The sequence below is a fragment of the Salvelinus alpinus genome, chromosome 29 (genome assembly GCF_045679555.1).
Source record: "Salvelinus alpinus chromosome 29, SLU_Salpinus.1, whole genome shotgun sequence".
NCBI classification, from domain to species: domain Eukaryota; kingdom Metazoa; phylum Chordata; class Actinopteri; order Salmoniformes; family Salmonidae; genus Salvelinus; species Salvelinus alpinus.
Genome location: NC_092114.1, coordinates 33,661,214 through 33,677,591, shown reverse-complemented (window position 1 = coordinate 33,677,591; position 16,378 = coordinate 33,661,214). Strand labels below are relative to the sequence as shown.

The 16,378-nt window shown below is 46.7% G+C and overlaps 1 protein-coding gene across 2 annotated transcripts in view; it reads right to left on the bottom strand.

Moving 5' to 3' along the window:
* Nucleotides 1-16,378, bottom strand: part of LOC139558538 (protein Jumonji-like) — a 93,952-nt gene that overhangs the window by 11,901 nt on the left and 65,673 nt on the right. Inside the window, exons 5-9 of one of the 2 annotated variants that reach the window (XM_071373711.1) lie at nt 13,587-13,610; nt 12,175-12,357; nt 8,072-8,283; nt 2,852-4,055; nt 1,798-2,315 (exon numbers count right to left, since the gene is read on the bottom strand). In XM_071373711.1, the coding sequence (XP_071229812.1) occupies nt 1,798-2,315; nt 2,852-4,055; nt 8,072-8,283; nt 12,175-12,357; nt 13,587-13,610 (2,141 nt within the window). The remainder of the gene's footprint in view (nt 1-1,797; nt 2,316-2,851; nt 4,056-8,071; nt 8,284-12,174; nt 12,358-13,586; nt 13,611-16,378) is intronic. The other variant, XM_071373712.1, reaches the window with a different exon arrangement.

The window sequence follows — 16,378 nt, the reverse complement described above, 5'->3', positions numbered from 1 at the left end:
GTCAGTTAGGATCACCACTTTATTTTAAGAATGTGAAAAGTCAGAATAATAGTAGAGAATGATTTATTTCAGCTTTATATATTCATTTATATCACATTCCCAGTGGGTCAGAAGTTTACATACACTCAATTAGTATTTGGTAGCATTGCCTTTAAAGTGTTTAACTTGGGTCAAACGATTCGAGTAGCCTTCCACAAGCTTCCCACAATAAGTTGGGTGAATTTTGGCCCATTCCTCCTGACAGAGCTGGTGTAACTGAGTCAGGTTTGTAGGCCTCCTTGCTTGCACACGCTTTTTCAGTTCTGCCTACAAATTACCTATAGGATTGAGGTCAGGGCTTTGTGATTGAGGTCAGAGCTTGACTTTGTTGTCCTTAAGCCATTTTGCCACATCTTTGGAAGTATGCTTGGGGTCGTTGTCCATTTGGAAAACTCATTTGCAACCAAGCTTTAACTTCTTGACTGTTGTCTTGAGATGTTTCTTCAATATATCCACATAATTTTCCTGCCTCATGCTGCCATCTATTTTGTGAAGTGCACCAGTCCCTCCTGAAGCAACCCCCACAACATGATGCTGCCACCCCCGTGCTTCACGGTTGGGATGGTGTTCTTCGGCTTGCAAGCCTCCCCCCTTTTCCTCCAAACATAAGAATGGTCATTATGGCCAAACAGTTCTATTTTAGTTTCATTAGACCAGAGGACATTTCTCAAAAAAGTACAATCATTGTACCCATGTGCAGTTGCAGACCGTAGTCTGGCATTTTTTTGGCGGTTTTGGAGCAGTGGCTTCTTCCTTGCTGAGCGGCCTTTCAGGTTATGTCGATATAGGACTTGTTTTACTGTGGATATAGATACTTTTGTACCCGTTTCCTCGAGCATCTTCACAAGGGCCTTTGGTGCGAAAAGTGTAAATCAATCCCAGAACAACAGCAAAGTACATTCATCTCTAGGAGACAGAACGCGTCTCCTTCCTGAGCGGTATGACGGCTGCGTGGTCCCATGGTGTTTATACTTGCGTACTATTGTTTCTACAGATGAACGTGGTACCTTGAGGCATTTGGAAAATGCTCCCAAGGATGAACCAGACTTGTGGAGGTCTCCCATTTTTTCCCTAAGGTTTTGGCTGAATTCTTTTGATTTTCCCATGATGTCAAGCAAAGAGGCACTGAATTTGAAGGTCGGCCTCGAAATACATCCACAGGTACACCTCAAATTGACACAAATGATGTCAATTAGCCTATCAGAAGCTTCTAAAGCAATGACATAATTTTCTGAAATTTTCCAAGCTGTTTATAGGCACAGTCAACATAGTGCATGTAAACTTCTGACCCACTGGATACAGTGAATTATAAGTGAAATAATCTGTCTGTAAACAATTGTTGGAAAAATGACTTGTGTCATGCACAAAGTAGATGTCCTAACCGACTTGCCAAAACTATAGTTTGTTAACCAAAAATTTGTGGAGAGGTTGAAAAACAAGTTTTAATGACTCCAACCTAAGTGTATGTAAACTTTTGACTTCAACTGTATGTGTGTGTAGGCCGAAGTGTGGGCAGTGTTAACACAGAGAGAGGCAGGGCAGGGCAGAGCAGAGCGATGTGGAGTAGAGAAGCAGAGGCCTGCTGTCTGTGGTTCCATTTCAGCCAGCTCAGCACTGACCTACATTCCATCAGCTAAAACAACAGAATAGAGCAGGCAGGACTGGAACTAGATAACGTGTGAGGCGTGAGAGGAATGAGAGGAATGAACAAAAACGCAGTTTTAAAAAGGATGTGCATTGTTGTTGCCCGGTCCTCACCTTGTAAATACACTTGTGCTGGTCACTGAGAACGCCTTTCTCCATATCCGCCTCCTCTTCATCCTGCTGTGTCTTGTCCCCATTATTCTTTTCCTGAGCGAACAGCCTCCGGCGTCCCACCTTCAGCTGCTGAGTGTCCAGCTCCTTCAGCCGGCTGCACAGCTGACCGTTGCTGCGCTGCACCAGACTGCCGGCCAGCCCGTTCTTAGGCTCGTAGCGCGGCACGACCAGGCTCCTCTCTGTGTGGCCCTCCAGGGGCCCCCTGAGGCGTTCCAAGCCCTCCTTCTCCTGCAGCACCTCCCTCTCCAGGCGTCGGTGCTCCTCGGGGGACAGAGAGTCATACGACAGCAGGTACTGGAGGTAGGACTCCTGCAGCTTGGCTAGACGGTCCTGGGCTGACTTGGGGATCCGCAGCAGATCAGCCAGTTTACTCCACTTCTTCAGGTCCATCACCTGCTGCATGCCGCCCATGTCATTAATCAGCTGGAAGAACCGAGCCAGGTCCACCTCACAGCCACCTGGAGGAATAGAGGGAGATGGGGTCAGATACAGGGTTAAGCCTAACCCAAACCCCACAGCCGCCTGGGGAGAGAGGAATGGGTGAGGGTCAATGGCCATGAGTTTAACACTTCTTCGGTAATGATAGCACAACATCGGCCGCATTCTTATACAGACTCAAACATTTATTTCAGTCAGATAAACAGCCTCTTTCAGAGCCCAGTCAGTTTAAAAACACATCAAGCTGCTGAGTGAGAAATCTAAGGTGTCAGGCAACTTGCTAGGTTGTGGTTTTACTGCCTCACAGACTTACATCTGAATATTGTTATTGACATCTGCAGTAAAAATACCAGATACCATTGGTGGAACGCAACAAACATTTTATTGGATTGTCAATACCTTCGAGACCCAATGTTTGCTAAAGAGATTTGTTTTGCGACATTCGTCCAGCCTATATGAGTGTGTTTGACTGTCTGAGACTAACCAACGACCAGGGGGATCGGGTTAGGGGTGTGTGTGGCTGGTAAAGTAGGGACAGTCTATGAGTTAGACTCACCGATGAGCGGGGGGTCTTCCATGGTGATGCCCTGAGATTTGAGGTGCTTCTTGATGCAGGCTAGCCTCTGTACGTTGGGGCCCCAGCGACGGCCCAGCTTGTGGATGCGCTGCACCTGGGTCACAAAGCGCATCTCATCGTTCAGTTTGCACTCTGGGCGCCAGTCAGCCGGGGGAACCACACGACAAAGTCCGCAGGGCTCTGCCCCCTCCCGCACAGAGTCCAGGTACACCAGGGGGTCCTGGAACTCCCGCTGGGTGGGACAGAACACTGGCGCCTCACCCAACGCCGCCCAGCTCACCCTACTCCTCTCTGCCCTCTCTCTCTCCCTCTCCTTCTCCCTTTCCCACTCCCTGTCAGGCCGGGGCTCTGCTGGTTTGTGAGTGATGTGTCCAGGGTTGTGTCCAGAAGTGTGGCAAGGGGATTCTGAGGTAGTTGAGCGGTTGTGGTTAGGGTTAGAGGCAACCTGCGCCCGCTGCTGTGCTTGTCTGATGAACATCAGCTTGCCGGCTGACGCCCGCTTGGGCCGCTGGCGCTCTGGCTCTGGATTGGCTGGTGGTGTGGCGGGAGGAGTCGGTGGAGGGGGTGGGGCTAGCAGGGTCGGGGGAGGGGTGGTTTCCATGACGATGTGTCCGTTGGGGACCAAGGTCTTGTCCTGACAGGCTTTCTTACTGCGTGTTTCCAGAGGGCTGGTCTGGTGCTGTTTTGTCTTCTTAGGGTTGGGGTTATTCTCCAGGATGACCAGCTGACCCTGGGAGTCAGCCACCGCCCCGATGGCTGCTACCGCCACCTCCAGCCTCCGCTTGGAGTTCCTCAGCCCCTCACGCCCCTGCCTGCCCACCTCCTGCTTGGCACAGAGGCGACCGTTGAGGCGCACACCGCCCCCGTTAGCCACCTTGTACACCCCATTGGATAATAACACCTGTTTGCGTGTTTTTGCTTTGCTATTCTGGGCTTTTCCTGAGTTGGAGAGGGGGAGTCGCTGGTGGCGGTGGTGATTGTTGCTATTGGCTCTATGGGAAGCAGCAGTGCTGTGTTTGCGGTGGTTCAGTTTGGTTTTCTTGACCAGTTCTCGTTTTGCTTTGGTGTATGTGACTTGGCCCTTCACAGTTTTGGACGGCAGTCTGAAGTCTTTCGTTTTTTGGGCACCGGCCGTGTGCACGCCTGGCTGGGACACCCGTGTGACGCCGTTCACTTTAAAGACCTGAGAGTGAGAGAGAGAACGAGAGAGAGAGAGCGGGAGATCAGAAACATTTGTTCATAAACATTCTGTGCAGTGGTTCTGTGTTCTAACACACACACTCTCTCTCCCTCTGGAGCTGTGGCTTCACATTGAAGAAGTAAAAACTAGTAAGCAAACATTTAAAAAACTGCTGCTATACAATGAAGCCTATACACAGGTTGTTGTACTTTTAAATCTGCTATTGTAGACAAACACTCTTCTCACAGGGCAAAAAACTAAACAATGTTAGCTTCAACAACAGCTGAAAAAAGCCACCCCGTCCCTAATAGGAGTGAGGCTTTAATTTTAGAGCCAACTGCTGTATGTAGAGAACACTACATAAAAAAAGGTTACTACTTGAAACTCTATCCCAGCACATGAAGCCCGTTTTATTTGGTATAGTTTCCTTAAGCTCTTTAATTCGCCTTTAATGCCTCAAATAAAAGTTTTGTTTCCTGCAGATCTGAGAACCCCTGCTGAACATGTGAGCTCTGAAATGTAGGTAGCTTAAGTTACATCGGGGACCTCACTGGCTAAACGCAGCTGGGGAAATAAAGCCATCCAGACCCACCAGCGGAAGAAGCAGAGTTGTCTCCCTCTCAGTTCCCTCTGCTGCCCCCTGAACGCCTCTGCATTAGAAGCAGGGCTGCAGCTGTATTGTACTCCTATCAGGTGCAGCCAACACAAAGAGAGGCTATTAAAAGATAAGGGGAGTGAAATGTGACCCCCTTCATAAATCCTGCTCCCCTCAATAGTGGAAAAATACAGAGAATGACAGAGAGAAAGGAGCGAGAGAGAGAGAGAGCGAGAGGAGGAGCGAGCGCGAGAGAGAGCGAACCCCGTCGCCCCAGCAGGCCAGAGTGATGGATGGCAGAGTGGCTAAACGCAGCGTGATGTCTGCCAGGGTCTCAAAGCAGCACAATGCCAGAGATTCAACAAATACATCAGATTCTCAACTCTAGAGGGATAGGGCTATAACCAAAGACAACATCAGATTCTCAAGACTTCTGTCTGCAGAATTTAAACACCTTGCTTAAAAACTTATTTGGGATAGGGGGCAGCATTTTCATATCCAGATGAAAAGCGTGTACAAAGTAAACTGAATGCCACTCAGGCCCAGAAGCTAAAATATGCAGATTTGGATAGAAAATACTCTGCAGTTTCTAAAACTGTTTGAATCATGTCTGTGAGTATAACAGAACTTATTTGGCAGGCGAAACCCCGAGGACAAACCATTCAGAATCTTTTTTTTTAGGTCACTCTTTTCAATGGGTTTTCATTGGGAATCCAGATTTCTAAGGGACTTTCTTGCAGTTCCTATCGCTTCCACTGGATGTCAAGTCTTTAGAAATTGGTTGAGGTTTTTCCTTTGAGAAATTAAGAAGTAGCACTGTTCAGAACGAGGGTAGAGAGAAGTGTACTCTTTGATAGAGGCGCGTGACCTGAAAAGCACGCTCCACTTTGCTTTCCTCCGGTATTGAACACAGTTAATCCCGTCTTAAATTGTATCGATTATTTACGTTAAAATACCTAAAGTTGTATTAGGAAAGTAGTTTGAAATATTTGGACAAAGCTTACAGGTAACTTTTGAGATATTTTGTAGTCATGTTGCGCGAGTTGGAACCGGTGTTTTTCTGGATCAAACGCGCCAAATAAATGGACATTTTGGATATATATCGACGGAATTAATCGAACAAAAGGACCATTTGTGATGTTTATGGGACATATTGGAGTGCCAACATAAGAAGCTCGTCAAAGGTAAGGCATGAATTATATCTTTATTTCTGCGTTTTGTGTCACGCCTGGAGGGTTGAAATATGATTGTCTGTTTGTTTGCTGGGGTGCTGTCCTCAGATAATAGCATCGTTTGCTTTCGCCGTAAAGCCTTTTTGAAATCTGACACGTTGGCTGGATTCACAACAAGTGTAGCTTTAATTTGGTGTATTGTATGTGTGATTTCATGAAAGTTAAATTGTTATATTAATTTATTTGAATTTGGCGCTCTGCATTTTCACTGGATGTTGGCCAGTTGGGACGCTAGCGTTCCACATATCCCAGAGAGGTTTTAAGGGTCAAACTCATCAATTTTACCTTCACGACCAAAAGAATAGAAACAGAGAGCCAGTGGGCCAGCTGTGATCGAACAGATATGCTGACAAAGGCACAGCAGGCTGGGTGGTGGTTGTCTACTTTAGTTTCACCACTAGAGTGCTCACTGGCTCTACTCTGCTGTACAACTCTCTCTCAAGGGTTGGCGTGCATGTGAGCAGCGGCCTTTGCTCTGTAATAGTCTGGTCTGAGACAGAGAGGAGCGAGAGAGAGAAGACGAGCTACATCCCAGCCCTGTGGAGAAGGTGAAGGCCCATGTAGAGAAGGTGAAGGCCCCTGTAGAAGGCACCGAAAGACTGGTGAGAAATAAATTAAAATCATTACAGGAAACAGACAGAGTAAGCGAGGGAGAGGGAGAAAGAGTGAGGGAGCAAGAGAGAACAGAACCACAGCCAACTCTCTGAAGTGGATTTTGGTCGCATGTGAGTGGAAAGAGAGGAGGGGGGTGGCAGGGGATGGCTCAGGATGACATCATGTGTTGCTATAGTCCATCTGCAGGATGGCAGGAAGATTAACACGGAACATCTGCAGCTCAGCGGCCCATAGGAAGAGAACGGACCTACAGCAAATCAGCTGCTCATAGGAACAGACTGGATCCACTGCAGCTCAGCAGCCCATAGGAAGAGATCTAGAGCTCAGCAACCAATTTGAAAAGACTGGATCAGGAAGAGTAAACCGTAACTCTACCAGCGCATAGAGAAACAGACACACTTATAAAAAAAAACACAAACAATGTAGCACTCAAAAGTACATAAAAACAAGCACATCAATGTGATGGCTGAAAAGATGTTCTTCGAGGTCTGTCTACATGAATAGTCTTCAGCATGATGACTTTTAAACCGAGACAAAGGTCAACAGGAGACAGGAGCAGCAGCTCAATTTTCCTGACCAAATAATATCCCTCAGTTCAGATTTCACAGAATATCATTAGTCTGGCTTGCGCTAACTAAATGCTGTATAACAGGGCCATTGGGTTCTTGTATGATAATCATTTGAACTATGGCTGATTCCCTTCCACAGACTAGGGATCATGATCACGTTGCTATCGGCCAGGGGATTGGATATCGGCCTGCTGCTGCACTCTCACAGTTAATATCAGAAGACTAAAAATGTGAATGCCTCAACATGATTGGAGCTCTGTTGCCAAGGACGGTGAATCTGCCAGTATAACACATGAGCACACACACAGAGAGACAGACAGAGAGAGCGAGAGACCGAGACAGAAAGCAGAGAGGGCAGAGGGCTAGAACAAAGGCCAATCACTTCAGCGTAGTTTGTCTTGGCTCTCCCCTGCTCATTGAGATTCATTGTTCCTTAATTAGTCAGTTGGCGGCACTTAAAACTGACAGGCCCGGCATCAACATGAGACAGCGTGGCCCGGCTCCGGTGTACCGGCCGTCTGGGGGAGCCGAGCTGCCGGTCATGATGCTGCTCTCTCTGACGAGAGGCAAAGCCCCCAGTGCTCCCCTCTGATTAGCTCATGTAACTGTCAGAACCACAATGTGTATTTTAAACTGGGCCAAAGGTACTCTCCCTCCTCCCGTCATCCCCTCCTCCTTAGCAGAGCTCCTTCTTGGACAGGAAGGCAGCTTTCACAGCCCAGCTCCAGTAGTAAATATAGTAGCAGACTGCGTCTGTGTAATGATTGTGTTTCAAAGGCAGGAGCGGAAAGGAGCTCAGGGATTTCACACAGAGCATGCTGCTGTTACGTTACTGTATTAATAATATGTCATCGTTCATCGTCGTCACACATTACTGCTCGTCTAATGATAATGTCTGCTCTCGCCTGGTGGTTACTGAAGCATGCTGGTCAGCCATCTTTATGACCGTTATAGAGTTACATATTAGCCAAATCAACCAAGCATACTGTTCAGGTATAGATGCAGTACCTGCTTGCGGGGCTCCTCTGCAGCCCTCCTGTGAGGCAGTCCATTGGTAGTGTGGCCTCTGGGTAATGTGTGGCCCCTGGCTGTGGCCTCTGGCTGGCTGAGGGCCTGCTCCCTCCGGGCCTCGGCCCTCTCACTGCGCTCCCTCACCTGCACCCACTCCTTCCCTCTGGGCTTGGGGCTGTCCCGGGGCGACTTGCTGTGGCCATTCAACACTGAACAAACAGGAGAGAAAAGATGATCTTAGATCAGTTTAGAAGGTTGAACACTGGACCAAAAGTAGAGAAAAGATGATCTCAGGTCTGTGTACAAGGATGCTGCGGTGTTACAGCCTGAACTTAAAATGGATTAAACATATATATTTTTTCTAACCCATCTACACACAATACCCCATAATGAAAAAGTGAAAACATGTCTAGAATTTTTTGCAAATTTATTGAAAATGAAATAAAGAAATCTAATTTACATAAGTATTCACACCCCTGAGTCAATACTTTGTAGAAGCACCTTTGGCAGTGAATACAACGGTGAGTCTTTCTGGGTAAGTCTAAGAGCTTTCCAAACCTGGATTGTGCAACATTTGACCATTATTCTTTTCGACATTCTTCAAGTGTTGTCAAATTGGTTGTGGATCATTGCTAGATAACCATTTTCAGGTCTTACCATAGATTTTCAGGCAGATTTAATTCAAAACAGTAACTCAGCCACTCAGGAACATTCACGGTCTTCTTGGTAAGCAATTACAGTGTAGATTTGGCCTTGTGTTTTAGGTTTTGTCCTGCTGAAAGGTGAATTCATCTCCCAGTGTTAGGCCCACCCACTGGGGAGCCAGGCCCAGCCAATCAGAATGAGTTTTTACCAACAAAAGGGCTTTATTACAGACATAAATACACCCCCCATTGTGTTGTGACACAAAGCTGCACATTTTAGAGAGGCCTTTTACTGTCCCCAGCACAAGGTGCATCTGTGTAATGATCATGTTGTTTAATCAGCTTCTTGATATGTCACACCTGTCAGGTGGATGGATTATCTTGACAAGTTATAAAACACTCACTAACAGGGATGTTAACATTTGTGCACACCATTTGAGAAAAATAAGCTTTTTGTGCCTATGAAACATTTATGGGCTCTTTCATTTCAGCTCATGAAACATGAGACCAACATTTTACATGTTGCATTTATATTTTTGTTCAGTATACAAGTACACCCCCTGGACAGGATGCTAGTCTATCGCAGGGCCTTACCCCCAATCAATCTCCTTAATGCAGAGTGTCAAGCAGAAACGCATCGGGTCCCATTTTTACAGTCTTTGGTATGACTCGGCCAAGGATCGAACTCCCAATCTTCCAATCTCGGGGCAGACATTCTAAATAACAAGGCCGCTGAGTTTGTAGAGAGATGAGGTAGTTATTGCACACAGAATGAGTCGATGCAACTTATTATGTCACTTGTTAATAAGCACATTTTTACTCCTGAACTTATTGAGGATTGCCATAACAAACGGGTTGAATACTTATTGACTGAAGACATTTCAGCTTTTCAGTTGTAAAAATGTTGAAAAACATAATTCCACTTTGACATTATGGTGTACTGTGTATAGTCCAGTGACCAACCAAAAAAATCTCAATTTAATCCATTTTAAGTTCAGGCTGGAACACAAGTCAAGGGGTGTGAGTTTTTTTCTGAAAGCACTGTATATTAAAACCTCAACAAGAATTTATAATGTCAATGAAATATTTTCTCCAGTCTTGTACAGTCACTAGTGGGGAACATTATGTTGGTCAAGCACCAGACTACAGCCCTGCTAACCTCAGACTAGTGCAAAAACACTGATATTAACTGTCTGAACCTTTCAATTAACACATATTCAATAGTTCTCGCTTTATATTTTATGAGGTTCGCTTTATTTTTACAGTGTTTTAATATCAACCGGCGCTGACGTTTATAAAATGACATGGTCCCCCCCCGCCAATCCATCTGCCAAAGTCCCTTGCTGAAAGGCTGGCGTTTTCAAAAGCTACCAGAAAACTCAACTCAATAAAAGGTGTTTAATCTAGAAATGTAAACATGGCTGGGGTTAGTGAGGTGCAGGGTAATGAAAGCAGAGCTCTGTGGTTTCTCACTCTCTCTTTCTCTGTGCCTTGCAGCTAATATAAACTACTGGAGTCCTACCCATGCTGCATTTGAAAGTGTCACATCTGACACACGGCCTTATAGTGTACTGTACGGGCCGGTCTAATACTGTACTGGGAGACAGGCATCTACGGTACTTACGGTCCAGGCCTAACAGTGTACTGGGAGACAGGCTTCTACGGTACTTACGGTCCAGGCCTAACAGTGTACTGGGAGACAGGCTTCTACGGTACTTACGGTCCAGGCATAACAGTGTACTGGGAGACAGGCTTCTACGGTACTTACGGTCCAGGCATAACAGTGTACTGGGAGACAGGCATCTACGGTACTTACGGTCCAGGCCTAATACTGTACTGGGAGACAGGCATCTACGGTACTTACGGTCCAGGCCTAACAGTGTACTGGGAGACAGGCATCTACGGTACTTACGGTCCAGGCCTAATACTGTACTGGGAGACAGGCATCTACGGTACTTACGGTCCAGGCCTAATACTGTACTGGGAGACAGGCTTCTACGGTACTTACGGTCCAGGCCTAACAGTGTACTGGGAGACAGGCTTCTACGGTACTTACGGTCCAGGCCTAATACTGTACTGGGAGACAGGCATCTACGGTACTTACGGTCCAGGCCTAACAGTGTACTGGGAGACAGGCTTCTACGGTACTTACGGTCCAGGCCTAATACTGTACTGGGAGACAGGCTTCTACGGTACTTACGGTCCAGGCCTAACACTGTACTGGGAGACAGGCTTCTACGGTACTTACGGTCCAGGCCTAACACTGTACTGGGAGACAGGCTTCTACGGTACTTACGGTCCAGGCATAACACTGTACTGGGAGACAGGCTTCTACGGTACTTACGGTCCAGGCCTAACACTGTACTGGGAGACAGGCTTCTACGGTACTTACGGTCCAGGCCTAACACTGTACTGGGAGACAGGCTTCTACGGTACTTACGGTCCAGGCCTAACACTGTACTGGGAGACAGGCTTCTACGGTACTTACGGTCCAGGCCTAACACTGTACTGGGAGACAGGCTTCTACGGTACTTACGGTCCAGGCCTAACACTGTACTGGGAGACAGGCTTCTACAGTACTTGCGGTCCAGGCCTAACACTGTACTGGGAGCGAGTGTGCTGCCATAGGACAGGCTAATTTGGTAAATATTGCTTTGGCCACGCTACTATGTTAAAGTGCTCACTTTCTAAACCCCTGTCTAAGTCTAGAGGGAGAACTAAAACACTGGCCTTGTTTCCATGGGGATTGCCTGGCCTGGAGGATATGTTGTCACAGGGAGGACTACAGCGTCTGGGACACAGCACTGTGTGTTTTTCTATGATAACCACTGAAAGTTGACGAGCAACTACAAGCATATGCCACTGATAACATGTAGATAGTTATTGTGTGGCTTTGCCTGCTTGTAGCTTTCACCACCACTGGCATATTGTTCTGTTTTAACATGACGCGTTTCATTAAGACAAGCTCCCCTCAGAATCACACACACTTTCCCTCGAGAGATTTTCCAACGTTCCTGTTAAGCTGTCCATCGCTCCACGTCTGGGCAGTGTACAGTGTGTGCATGTAAGAGGCGGGACTGTGGGGTGTGTGCTCCTTGTTCTCCGTCCCTGTTCCCCTCCTCCCTGGCTAGCTGAGAGCTGAATGCATAAACACCTTGCTACCTCTGTTCACTCCTAGTGTTAATTGGAGTGGAAAGATGGAATGCTCCCTCAGAGAGGGAGAGAGAGTGTGGAGACTAACTCAGCCATGCTCGGTTGCAGACAGCTCTAAACATGTGGGTCTCTTGTACGTATTAGGTCCATTCCACCCGTTCCACTTCGGCCCTCAACCGTGATTGGTGAGTGTTAAATGTCTGTGTTGTGATTGGTCAGGGCAGTTTGGGGTTAGGTTGTTGAAAAGGAGAGAGAGGACAGTTTTACTGTCGGGGTTTGGTAGGTAAGAGGACGTTGTCGTACCGTGGCCGTTGACGGCATGTTTCCCTGGGGGTTTGCCCTTCCTGGGCGTGGATTGACAGGAAGTAGACGCCACACTGATGTCTGGCTTCACATCCTCGTATTCCTCTTCATCATCATCATCCAGCTCATCTTCATCCTGAGAGCTCCCAAAGTACGCCATGTTACTGGGCAACGCTGACGAACCTGTGTGTGTGGGGGGGGGGGGGGGGGGGTAGAGAGAGAGAGACAGAGCGAGAGTGAGAGAGTGTTAAAACCAATGAGAACCTACCGAGCAGTTATGTGAGGAGAGGAGAGAGAGAACTCCTGCAGCCGTCTGAGAGTGCACCGTGCTGGTAAACACCAATACTGTAAAATCACAGCATCCCAGAAAATGTCATAAAAGCAAAACTGGTGATTTTAAATCTCATGGTGTCTAAAACTAACTAACTCCGATGCTTCCCACAGTTGTGTCAAATTGGCTGGATGTCCTTTGGGTGGTGGGGACCATTCTTGATACACACGGGAAACTGTTGAGTGAAAATCTCAGCAGCATTGCAGTTCTTGACACCAAACGGTGCACCTGGCACCTACTACCATACCCCGTTCAAAGGCACTTCAATCTTTTGTCTTGCCCATTCACCCTCTGAATGGCACACATCCACAATCCATGTCTCAAAGCTTAACCATCCTTCTTTAACTGGTCTCCTCCCCTTCATCTACACTGATTGAAGTGGATTTAACAAGTGACATCAATAAGGAATCATAGCTTTGACCTGGTCAGTCTATGTCATGGAGAGATCTTCATGCTTTGTATACTCAATGTATATCTCTATTATGCGTGGGAATAGTTTGTAACAGATTTCCTAAATTAAAATCAATTGGAGCTGATTTGCTAGTGTTCTACAGTCTTTCATGTCTAACAAAAAACGTTGCTCAGAAAACATATAAATAAAATCACCCGTGGGCCGAATTTAGCCCATGGGCCACCAGTTTGGGAACCCTGCCCTAAAGTAAATAGAGCAAGCTGTTCCATGGCCAGCTGACGGAGGTCACCATCCATTGTGTTAGGATGGAACCACTGGGTAGGACTAGAGTCTGGTCTCGTGACCATTAGAGACAGCAGAGGGAAAAGAAAGCGATGGTTTGTCTGCATCACCTCATTCTCCATTGTTATCATGACTAGTGCAATGACGTTGTGGTTTATGGGTTTAAAGCGTTGTAATGGTCTCAAACGAGCTTTGACCAGGCCTAATGTTGTGAATCATTACATTGCATTACATTACATTTTCATCTCATGTATCACAGGTTTATGTTGTAGTGTATTATTCATGTAAAAATGCTCATTCCTAATGACAGAGTGGGAAATACATCATTGTGTATTATTAACATTTACTGTCTAGATCATAAGTACTTTAAAAATAAACGTAACCAACCTTCATTTGGCCAGGAGGAGTAACCTGAAATGAGATATGGGGAAGCTAGAATTAGCCAGACATCAAACCAAAACGTCATTATCAAATTAAAATGTATGCCAATCTATACAATCAATATCATTATATAACCTGGTTGTAGTGTAGTGCAGCAAAGTGAGCTTTAAGCTAAGCATCATTAACCAGTGACTCGTTTTGAATTAAGCATCCTGCTGTATGGCAGACAACAGGGGAGCCAATGGGGTTAGGGCTACTTTGAATGCAGTAATGAATGACAGTGATATCGGAGCCTTCTGAATCACATGCACATCAGAATACAGTTAGTAAGCCTACACAACATAGTCAGTACCCACAATACAGCTTCGTCACGGCAGGACTAAAATGGCAGCGTGGCCAAACGTGATACTTTGACTAGCTCTGTATGTAGACAGAGCAGAGACGCCAGTCCATTGTTATTAGGGTTAGGGGTCATTCAATACGGTTTAGGAGTAGAGCACAAGGTGTAACGTGAGTAGAAGCCACGTCTGGACTAGGTTTGAGGTGCTGGGTTCAGTCTAGCTAAGACCTGTAGAGGACTGGCCTAGCTGGGTTCAGTATAAGCACTTTGTGACATCTGCTGATGTAAAAAGGGCTTTAGAAATACATTTGATTGATTGACTGTATGGGAGTGTGGTACATAGCACATCTGTACCAGTTCTCCAGCTCTTTAAAAAAAAAGTCATTTCTCCCAGTGACAGAGGTCAGGGTGACTTAGAGTCAACAAACTCCCAATCAGCTCCAAATGACCTGCTTCATTAACAACATGGCTGCAATTACTGCCTTCTCTGGGGTCACAGGGTCAATAGCTAGCAGACCCAGGGGGCACAGGGATAGGTCTCTTGTCCGATGGGTGGACGAGGGATCTTTTTCTGGGGAAGTGAGAGAGAAATAGGGGAGGATGAGACTGGACAATGTTATCCTATAACCTTTCCCAAGGGCCCAAAATAAGCCTGTTGCTCCCATTTTTTGTTCAGTAACCCCCAGAGAGTCCAAAGGAGGAAGCCTGTTGGGCTGGCTCCTCTGGTCACTGGCGTCTGGTCTATGGCTAGGTTATATCTTCAGTGGCTGGTTCTCAGACAGAGGGAGAAGGGTGGTGCTGGGTTTAACAGCCTCTCTGGCGCAGAGACTCTGTCTGTCAGCTCCCAGAGACTGAGAAATATAACCTAGGCCTCCCTCCTCCCTGCTCCAGGCCTGTTCCCCTCCCTCCTCCCTATCCTCAATTATGGGCCTTTTCATGTGCCTCAGAACCACAGGCAAATTATAATGAAGGCAGTCTAACAGTCTATTATGATTGGAATTTTAACTAGACAGGCGTAATTACAACCAAAATGGTTGACTTAAAATAAAAAACAATGAGGAGTTTAAACGACCAATCAAGGGCGTTAACTGAAAAAAAAGAACACATTTATAATCATCTGATTAACATCCATGTTACCGAAAAAGAGCACGTCTCATGGTCCTCACTTATAGGCTACAGACCCTCAGGAATCTCTAAAGTTGGTCGGAAAAGCAGTTCCAAGTTGTGTATAAAAAAATCTGACCCCAGAGAGTCAAGAGTATGAGCTTCCTCTTCTCAAGCTGTTCCAACGGAAGCAGAGGGCCAAATCCCTGGCCGAATTCCCCGTCATAGACAGAGACAGTGTGTGGAGAGACCATGTCAGACGCTCTGCCCTCTCGTACCCCTCATACTTCACCATGTGCCTCATCAGGAACAAGATAGGTGGAGAGGGGGGGGGGGGGGGGGGGTGAAAGAGCGCCGACTGGGGCTTTTTCAATAACATTGTTTTATAGGCCGATGCAGCGGAGTGAATCCGAGAGGATCGGGGATTATATCTCCTCCAATTTACATTCCTGAATGTCTGCAAATCCATTAACCCACGCTGCCCTCGGCTCTAGTCAGCTCTGGGAGTTGCTGGCTAAATTTAATCAGCCTTCCCTTCATAGCGTAACCACGGCCGCAGCAGCAGCCTCAGACCTAGACCCATTCAATGTTCAGCCAGCCATGGCATACACGCATATAGAAGTACCTGTTATGTAACACTGAATGAGAATATTAGTGGGGGTTATTCATCTACTACTTTATCTGGCATTATCCCACCTGTGTGTGTGTGTGTGTGTGTGTGTGTGTGTGTGTGTGTGTGTGTGTGTGTGTGTGTGTGTGTGTGTGTGTGTGTGTGTGTGTGTGTGTGTGTGTACAGAGGGAGGCTCAGCTGCGATGAGAAATGTTTTTTTTTTTTATCAGGGATAGCGTCACTGCCACTACCGACAATGACCCTCTCTACCCAAGGCTACAGGCTACAGACAAGGCCCAGAGACAGGCTGGCTGGACAGCCTCCAAATGGCTTTCTCCACGGATATAAACAGCCGTAATAAAAAAGGGATTTGAGAAGCTATGTAGCACATAAACACTACAGTGTGATTCGCTCCATTTTGTGTCTGTCGCATGTTTCTCCACATTGCATCAGAGCAGCCAGACGTTTCCCAAGAGGGATTAAACATATATGGTTCCTGTTTAAAAACCAGAAGACAGGAACAGCTCATTATGATGCTGAGTCCCAGAGGAATAAGCAGTGGTGATTACAAGCTGCTGCTGTAGAGAACAAAAGATAGGAAAACTGAAATCACGGTGGGAACGGCCTGCTTTCATAACGAGTGCTTTATCGTCAGTAGCTGTCAGACAGTGGGCGTGCGGGAATACAGTTAACTTCTTATGGCTGCAGGGGCAGTATTGAGTAGCTTGGATGAAAGGTGCACAG